Source organism: Ascaphus truei, chromosome 1 (genome assembly GCF_040206685.1).
Source record: "Ascaphus truei isolate aAscTru1 chromosome 1, aAscTru1.hap1, whole genome shotgun sequence".
In the NCBI taxonomy this organism is placed as follows: domain Eukaryota; kingdom Metazoa; phylum Chordata; class Amphibia; order Anura; family Ascaphidae; genus Ascaphus; species Ascaphus truei.
This window is the reverse complement of record NC_134483.1, coordinates 529,241,666-529,251,896: the sequence shown is the minus strand read 5'-3', so window position 1 is coordinate 529,251,896 and position 10,231 is coordinate 529,241,666. Positions and strand designations below refer to the sequence as shown.

Here is a 10,231-nt window from a genome sequence, read left to right as displayed (position 1 = left end):
ATCAACTGATATTCATGGATTGGCAATCAAGCTAAACAAATAATTGATGTTATTAAGATATGTTATAATCACTTTATAAAATGGGCTTGCTATACTGTATTATGAATACCACATTGTTTTCTCTCATCTGGATCAATTCAATTCTAATCATCTCTCGCACATAATTCAACAAAAGATCCAGTTTCTTTCCTCAGTCTCCACTCCTGTGTAACGATGAACATGCAGGCAGATTTTCACCCGATGTTATTTGTCTCTAAACATATCCATGTAAGAAGGTGTTATGGTAATAGTCAGAATTACTGCTACAGATTTGTCAGATATTGGGGGGAGAAGGGGAGGAATTCTTTCATATTCTCACTTTTTCCTAATTTCCCCCCAGGAACTGAAGCACCTCTTATATTTTAATGACCATGACAAAAACATTGTACGACCATATGCTGATTTCAATTTTTTATTAATATAAAACATATATTACTTTTGTGAAAATACGTGAAGTGAACAGTGAGCTTTACAAAAAATACTCGGAAAGCATTTAGTAGAGGAGTTGCACCATGACAGTAATATACTCTAGACATAACTGTGCGTCTACTTCATACATTGGGGCATCTTTGAAATGCCCCATCTCAAAGATGCACCATTGGACCAGAGATGCATTATATACACTGCTTTGTATTGAAGTTGCACATGGATATTTAAAGAAGCCCCCACAAAGGCAGCACTCTTCAGGGCTATCATACATCAAATATGATCAACTTAATCACATAAGAGACATAGATTTACCAATAAATACATTTGACCAAAAATAAAATTCAATATGTAGAAACATCATGGTTTGCTAAAGGAAATATACACTTATATACAACTTGTAAACAAAATATATCTGACACAAGGTAACATCCATGGTTATGCATTTAAAGTATAATTGTATTCTTGCAATAGCTTCACGTGTATTACTTTGTCATCTCCCTTTATGAGGTACTGTATGCACTGTAACCCTCGTTCATCTACGGAGGTCAGATTTAAAGACTGCAACCTTTTACACTCCACACTACGATAAAGCAGGAGAAAAAGTTACAACTCACATGTACTGTATGGAACATTCACAAAGTATCAAATAGACTTTAGAATGAATTCCTAACCACATGTAATAGGGAAGTCATTAATTTTAGCCATCGCTAGAATTCCTTCCTCTAGTAATGTAACCGGACTCCTTGAAACTTGTTCTAAAACATAATTGCCACGATTATAGCCTTGATACAATTTAATAGTGATTTAAACTGAGATACAGATTGGGTAGATGTAACGCGGTACATTTTTGGGGGTGGTGCTGCACGCAGACAGTGCAGGGTCTGCTTTGCACTAGGATGGATACTCAAATAGCAAATAAGCTTGTGCTGACTAATTTCTGTGTATCAGGAAATGTACACAAGCCCATTTTAAGTCTAAATCCACATGTTTATTGGCTTGGGCAAGTGGAGCATACAGTAGTGTAGCTAGATCTGTCTGGGACGACATGAAATTTTACATTAGGAAAGGATCATTGGGACGGAAATTGCACAGATAGTTTTTGTTCTGCAGGAATCCTTATGAACAGTAAAAATGTGCAAACACAAGTAAGGAAATTCTTCCTCAATAATAACATATGGTAATTGTAGAAGCCGCATTCTTCACCCATTCATTTACATTTTAATCCCACAAACTATTAACTAATGAATGCATTATTTCACAGGTTGTTTAATCACAAATGTTAATCTATTTTCTCCTCAAATGTCATACATATATATCTATCTATATATATCTATATATATATATATATATATATATATATATTTTTTTTTTATATATATATCTAATATATTTGATATATATACTTTTATATAAATAAATTCGACTAAAAAATGTTTGACCTCAGTTTTGCAAGCCTTGAGACTTACTAAATATATGGGACCCTATATTCTGATAATGACCCCTTCTGACTGACATTTTAAATGGTGCTTCTAAGGTAATTTGTACATTTTATTAAAGCTTGAGACGTGACCCATTCAAAAATCGTAATAACACTAAATAGTAGTCATACAGATATTGTGTGGCTGGCTCTTCTGGTTGCAAAGGTGTTAATGACTTTCAAAATATTTGAAACTCATCCCGTTGTTGGATTTAATACCTAACACATACTCTGTTAGAAAACCTATATTACTATTCTAGATTTCCACTGTACAACTTGTACATTTAGCAGCTCTTTGAGCCCTAAAGAAATGGAGATTTGTTGCAGGCAGTAATTACTTCACATGGTTACCAATATGACAGCACATCTGGAATAGAGATATGCGAGATCTCCACCATCTCCATGGGGTATTCACTCCAACTCAACTCTTTCTCCTGATTTCATTTCTTATTAACTAAATTGTATAAACGAATGAAAAATCTAGAGATGGGCGAACTTTTTGGCCGGATTTGGATGCGCCGCGGATCGGCCGGTTCCTCTTGTCCGCGGGGTCAATCTGATAAAGGGCGATTCGCAATTTTGCTGATTTTGTATTATTAATTCCAATACATTCCGGAGACTCCGCAACCCGGGGACGGATTTGTAGAATGCAATCTGCGGATTCTGCAATCCGTTGGCGGATTCTTAACAATTCGCCCAACGGATTCCTGAATCCGTGGATTGGATTCTACAATTCCATCCACGGGTTGTTTCCAACGGCAGTTTTTGATTAACCCGTTTGCGGATTTTACACCGTGAAACGGATTTTGGGGATTACATCAGCGGAAATCCGGGAAGCGGATTTGGGTAGATTGATCCGTCTCTAGAAAAAGCAGAGATAAACTAAAAACACAGATTGTGCATCTTTGTGGTCACACAATAGATGGTCTCGTTGTTCTGTATACGGTACCTTTTACCTTCCCTCCAATTCGACACCTACACCTGTAATTATTACTGTGATGTTGATGTCAGACAACACATAAGAATTTGGAGTGGATGAAACTTGTGAAAAGGGTTAAGACCCGGGAGTTCTCATATTGAGTTTCTCAGTAGTGCATTGAAACAGCTGGTTTATGAATTCAGTCTAAAAATGTAATAAGTAGAAAAGTAATTGGGTCATTGTTTGAGAACATTGTGGATATGGCTTTATTTCAAGTGACCTCCGAATGAATGTCTAAAATACAGGGTTTGTGAGATCATTTGCAAATACTGCTTGAATGCTGTACATGTTACTCCTAACACACTTGGTTATCTGTGCTCTGCCACACTGCAGGGGATATATTGAGAAGTCTTGTGCTACTTTTGTAACTGCATTGTATCAGTTTCTGTCTGCACAGGACAACCTGATACAGCCCGGAATTCCATGGAACCCACTTCCTCATTCTGCAACCAGCCCAGTAATAATGTCAGTGCCTTTGAAGCTGGGTGCACCCTTTCCGAGTTCCAGCGTCAGCTTTCCTTGTGGCTGTGGGCAAATGCCTTTATCTCGCTGTGCTCATACACCACAATTAAATTGTAAGTTCTACAGGGCAGCAACTCATTGGTCCTGCAAAATCTCATGTACAGCAGGGTACTCTGTGAACGCCATATGGGGGAAAATATGATCATGATTTGATGTAAACTGAATGAAAGCACTGGCTCATTGATTTTGCCTGGAATTCTAAAGGTCTGGAGAACCACATCAAACAATCCTGTTTTCTGTAAACTGTGGTGGTTTGTGTTCTATGGCAGCGGTGCGCAAACTGGGGTGTGTGGGATTTTCTAAGGGGGCGCGCGGTTGCCGAGACCCCGCGCTTTTCCCCAGGCATGTAAATTAAATGCCGGGGGAGGCGCGAGGCCTCTGCAACTGCACTTACCTGCTCTCAGCCGGCTCTTCTCTGACGCGCCGCCATGACAAGGCGGCGTCAAATGGCAACGCATCATATGATGTTGTGATGTCATATGACGCGTGGAGCCGGAGAGCAGGTAAGGAAGGAGGGGGGGGGGTGTAGGCAAGGGGGAGCTGAACCATGGGGTGGGGGGGGGTGCAAACCTTCTATGGGATACAGTATTTGTATAAGATCAACTATAAAAATAAGCAATTTGCCAGTGCAATCATGTCACCCTGCCTTCATATGTGTGTGAAAACAGTCATTCTATTATTTAGGGTCTACAGCACGAGTGGTCTACAGCACGAGTGGCCAACGCCAGTCCTCAAGGGCCACCAACAGGTCAGGTTGTAAGGATATCCCTGCTTCAGCACAGGTGGCTCAATAAATGACTCAGTCAACTACTTCAGCACAGGCAACTCAATCAGTGGCTCTTCAGTCACCTGTGCAGTGGCAGAGATATAATGAAAACCTGACCTGTTGGTGGCCCTTGACGACTGGAGTTGGCCGCCCCTGGTCTACAGTGTTGAAATAAAAAAAAAAAAAGTATTCATCCGAAAAACACTCCCTCGACTTTCAATGGACATTTTATCATTGAGGATATTTGTAACCCTTTCACTGCCACTGACATCTTTCGATAAGACAGACGTAATGCGAGCAATGTTATTTATTTTACGCTAACGCCAGTCAGTGCTAACTGAACCTAGCATTAGGCCCAGGCTAATTAGATAAAGAACGGCCATTGTTTTTGCACGTACAGTAGGTAGCTCTGTAGCTATATACTTTAACAGCAGAGAAAATAACATCTATTAATGATTTTGATAATGCCCCGTTTTTAGCACGGAGTTAACAGACGTCTGGAGATCTGGGCCTAGGGGCGTGATCTATTCAAGTCTCCCGGAGTTTGCAGCAGATTGCAGTATGATCGTCCGCTTCTGAGCTTATTCCATAAACTCCTAAAGGCAGTTATTCATGCAACGGCAATGGTGCCTATCGGAGTTAATACACAGATACTCTCATAGACGTCGCAGGGACTTGCCGTGTGATAGTGCCTCGATTTGTACTATCACAGTTGAATAAACCCCCACATCTAATCTATAAACCCATTCAACCTGCCAGATTATGGTTTTCATAACGATAAGGAGAGCAGCCAACTCTTACTGATTTGGGGGTCAGTCTCACTGATTGTTAACTTCAGCAGGCTCGTACCTCTCAGGGTCTCACTGATTGAAATCAGCACATTGTACATAAAAATGCAATTGTTACGGTCCTGATCCCACAAAAAGTCCCTCATTTTGGTCATTGGATTTTGATGTCGATCAAGAAGGGATCTGTCAAAAGGGGAGATCAATAGTATAGAATTGGCTGAATTAAGTACACAGATATAGTCACCGTGATCTAGTGAACAGAGAGAATACAGCACTTTCAAAACTGCCACGCACCAACCACTTTTCAAAAAGGGTATCTACAGTATTTTCCACGAATTTTTTTTTATCACAGTATTTAAGTTAATTAAACAACTTTCATCCCACATGCCAACTGAAAGTATAATTGTTCTACCAGTGTCCCAGTTTGATATTCAATAGTTGTATCATTTCTAAGTGGCCAGAATGAAATAACTATTTCTACTACTAAAAAACAGCACCATTTTTACTAAACTCTATTACTCCCTAAAATACTTTTCAGTACAAGTAAAAATTGTGCCTTATGATCCTTTAATTAACAAGTTTTCCAGCACCAGGAAGCATTTTACGGAGCAGCATTGCTTAGTAAATATGGCACTTTATATCTCATACACTTGAATGGGCTAAGGTGTCTTCCAGCGCAGGGAGGTGTCTTCCAGCACTGGGAGGTATCTTCCAGCACTGGGAGGTGTCTTCCAGCGCTAGAAGGTGTCTTAAGCCAGGGGTGACCAAGGTGGAGGGGGGAGGAGGGGCGTCGAGCTTACACAGGCCCCGCACTCGTCCCCACCACATTTAAACTGATTGCCGGGGGAAAGCGCAAGGTCTGTCACTGCCTCTTACCTGCTCAACGACTTCTCCTGACGCACATCGCCATGACAACGTGGCGTCAAATGACAACGCGGTGTCACAACAATGCTACGTTGTGTTGCCACGACAACATGCCGTTGCAACGTCACAGAGAGAGATGCCAGAGAGCAGGGGGGTTGGGGGCATGAGCAGAGATTGGAGAGCAGGCTGGGTGGTGGACTTACAAAGTTTGCGCACATCTGTCTTATGCCATAGTTCCTCTTAGAAAATATGACCCATAAACTATACAGTACTGAATATCCAACAAGAACTATTAATAAATATATGACTTACAATATATAAGTAATATATAGTAAGATATGTAATCACGCTTTGAATCTTTTCTGTTGTAATTGATGCTGTGGAGATGAGGTAAAGGTTGAGTTTTTCTTACAGTGGAGATTGATATTGTGAATGAAACAATTGTGTCACTATTACATTGATGTAAAAACTGCAGAAGCAAAAATGTGCAGGTCTTCTAACTCAGAGGGGCTCAATTCCAGTCCCCAGGGGCCACCAGGAGGTCAGGTTATCAGGATATCCTTAGAATTCTGACCTGTTTGTGGCCCTAAAGGACTGGAGTTGGCTACCCCTGTTTTAACTGATTACAGTTACTACTTTCAGTAGAATAAATGTGACATCAGTAGTGAGTGGCACGGGAAATGTTTTGCTAAACATTCAACATCAAAAACCACGCCATCATTTCTAATATCCTAACTCCTGAAAACATATTTACTCTGACTAAATTCTTGCTGTTTGGAAGCAAACTTTGAGAGTTTAATTGAGCTGTAACTTCTGGCTCTTTTTTTAATCATCATTAACCACTTACAGATGTAGCGAACCTATCAGTTTTAGTTGCCACGTCCACGGTGGTCGAGGAAGCAATGGATTAATGCTGGGGAGGGGGGGGGGGGTTCCATTCGGTAACATAGACCCCCTGCACCGCAACCGCAGCAGAAACTGTATTTTATGTTGCAGACTTTCACTTTTGAGGCTGCGTCACCAGAGGCAGTAAGTCTACCTACATATGTAGGTCTTTAAAAGGCCATCCTCGCACTATGGAGTAATGTGTTGCAGGCTCCTTTAGCACTGTAGGGGTTAAGTGAAGACAACTGCAGGGACAAACCAGGGATGCTATGTATAAAGGATACTTTTTTTTAAACAAATTGATAGGGATGGATTGCATAAAAAAAAAAATTCCTCCACTAAACTCATTAGCGGGATGCAGCATGTTGGTATGTTATTCATGTACTTACACTTGGTGCCCTACTGTTAGAATTTGTAATGTGTGCGCCATGTTCATACATATGAAGGCATGCTTGCGTTTGTCTTTTACATCAACAAAAAGCTGATGGACCATTTTGATGCATCCCTGGGACACAATAGTGGAGCATGCTGGCAATTGTATTGTATACTGTACATATCATATGCACGTGTGCACGACCAACAACTTCTAAACTCTGCCTCTAACGCCTCCAAATCTGCCTCTAACGCCTCCCCCTAGCATAATTGTTTTGGGTAGTGTTTTTTTTTTTTTGCCACACAACACATCTAAATCAGTTTTATACATCGGCGCACCAAGATACGTGAATTTGTTACTCTTCTGTGCGTCACTTTTACAGTACGTCAATTTATTTTAACAGTGCTTTATACATAGGCCCCCAGAAGCTGTATTCTATGATCTCCAAGTTACTAGTCATGGATAACACTAATAGAGCTGTAAACATGCAGTGTTGTTATTTCATCACAAACACCATGGTGCCTACGAGAAAATCGATCGATGAGTTTCACTTCACATAATGCTAGAATTACATAGGCAATGCATTTCCAATGATCTGAAAAACATACAGTACGTTAAATAATTGTTGTTATTGTCTGTGGAGTTCCACTGCGTTGCCTGTTGTGTTTGTAACAATCTCTCTCTAAAAGACATTTAATGAAATATCCAATTCTCTAGCATTAACGGCTTATATTCTATGAAAGGGAAACCCCTCATTTTTACCACACTAGTTTGCTTTGAGAGCTCATTCATTTGACTTTGACATTATGGAAATTTACGGGTTTTGTTATATAGCCTCTTTGTCCACTAATTAAAAAGACCATAAATTCATCGAGGTCAACCCTCTCCCCTTCCCCCCCCCCCTGGTTCTTCATATTTTCTATTAATACCAAGTTTAATATATATTTCATAACTTCCCTTTCACACAGACTGTCATGTTTAAAACTACCCAAGAAAAATGCAATTAAAATAATAATGTATTTAACTTAAATATCCGTTTCTCTGAGTCCGCAACAGTCTGTTAGATCATACATTTGATAGTCATGTTCCGTAAAGTCATTAGAAACACCCATGGAAATAGATTCAACTTCAGTCTTGTGCACTGTAGACCCATTACTCTTATTTGAACCGTTCCTTATTTTGTTTGAAAGGGAGTTCATTTTTTCCTTCAGCTGACAAGAGGGTTTTTGGAAAGGAGATAACATTTTCCACCCTTTCAAATCCATCGTTTTCCTCTTGGCATTGATTCCATGATTTCCGGGATTGAATATGAAAGAAGAATTCCTAGAAGCAAAGTTTGGATGATGTTCTCCATCAGATCCCCGCCCTGAACTGTTAACGGATGTTCTCCACTGATGGTCATAGACCCGCCAAAGTGGCCGTCTTCTTCTGCGGCACTGACATTTCAGGAGACGGATGAAAGCTCTTTTGAACTCCTTGCTGGAACAAGGGTATATGATAGGATTGACACAGCTGTTAAAGTATCCCAGCCAGAAGATAACTTTGAAGACGGTATCTGAAGGCTTCAGAGAAGGAAAGAATGACCCTAAAGACAAAAAAAAAAAAAAAAATCATATCAGAAATAATGTTTTTTTCAATATACAAATATAGCACATACATATCAAACTTAAAAATATACAGCTTGTGTGAATACGGTTTCTGCAATATGTTTTTGTAGGCCACATCCTGACTTTTCCATGCCACTGTAAGAAAATGAGTGTGTGTGTGTGTGTATATATATATATATATATATATATATATATATATATATATATATATAAAACAAACAAGACTGCGCCTTAAAATGTGAACCGATCCCCAGCTAAGAGATATAACAATATAATAAATTTATAAATCAAATAATGGTGGATATAACAGATATCAAACCGATGATGTAACAAACAAGATCAAATTAAAAAAATTAATTATAATAAAGAATATAAAAAAGAATATATATAAATGTATGTCTAAATATTGCTGGTCTATATGAAGCTAAATAGAGTAGCATATACCACCAATGGATAGGACAAGGGATAATAATAAAAACAAAACAAGTAAAACAATAAAATTATGGATACAATTGCATGAACTGATGTAAAAAGTCCAATTTTGAATGGATCAGTAGTGAGATCTTGCTGCAAACAGGAACATGCTGCCTTCCACAGGGAACCAACGAATTCCATGCCAATCTGTACAAAAACACAAAAAAGAAAGCGCCCGATCCTAGTGCAATATGTCCAAAAAAATATACATTTATTTCCCTATTTCCCTTAGGGAAATAAATGTATATTTTTTTGGACATATTGCACTAGGATCGGCGCTTTCATTTTGTGTTTTTGTATATCTATCTATCTATCTATCTATCTATCTATCTATCTATCTATCTATCTATCTATCTATGTATATATAGATAGATAGATATATATATATACAGCTCAACTCCGTTATAACGTGATCAGTTACAACGCGGATCCGCTTTTAACGCGATGTAAGCGTGGCTCCCAATTTTTGTATTTATGAATAATTTACAACGCGATTATTGGTATCTTAAATACTTTATTGTACAATTTTACATTATTTCTAATGCGATCCGCTTATAACGCGATGGGATTCTTTGGACCCAAAGCACAGCGTTATAAGGGGGTTGAGCTGTATATATATAAATATATATATATATTTATATATATATATCTATATATATATATATATATATATAACAATTAGTACTATTCTGATACGCTTAAGTAATAGCTTTATCTGTATGGTCTTATCATGTTTCATGTAAGCAATGCTCCAATAAGATCCAGCTAGTCGATATATATATATATAGTGGATGGTTGGTGTTATTTGGAATTGCCTATATAGATGATACTCCAGGGTTGTACACCAGAAGAGACTTATCTATTTGAAGAAATTGTGCTTAGATAGAGCACCATACAGCCTTTGAAATATTCTATTTAGGGAGGGGGGCTTATTGTGTTTGTGATTGTACTTAGGGAGGGGGCTTATTGTTTGTGTGTGTTTATACAGTATATTGCGGATGAGGACTTATTGTGTGTGGGGAGGAAGA

At 38.8% G+C, this 10,231-nt stretch overlaps 1 protein-coding gene across 1 annotated transcript in view; it reads right to left on the bottom strand.

Annotated features, from left to right (window-relative positions):
• Positions 1-442: 442 nt before the first annotated feature.
• Positions 443-10,231, bottom strand: part of ADRA1D (adrenoceptor alpha 1D) — a 161,411-nt gene continuing 151,622 nt past the window's right edge. Inside the window, exon 2 of the mRNA XM_075572365.1 lies at positions 443-8,707. Within this exon, the coding sequence (XP_075428480.1) occupies positions 8,148-8,707 (560 nt within the window). The 3' untranslated portion in view covers positions 443-8,147. The remainder of the gene's footprint in view (positions 8,708-10,231) is intronic.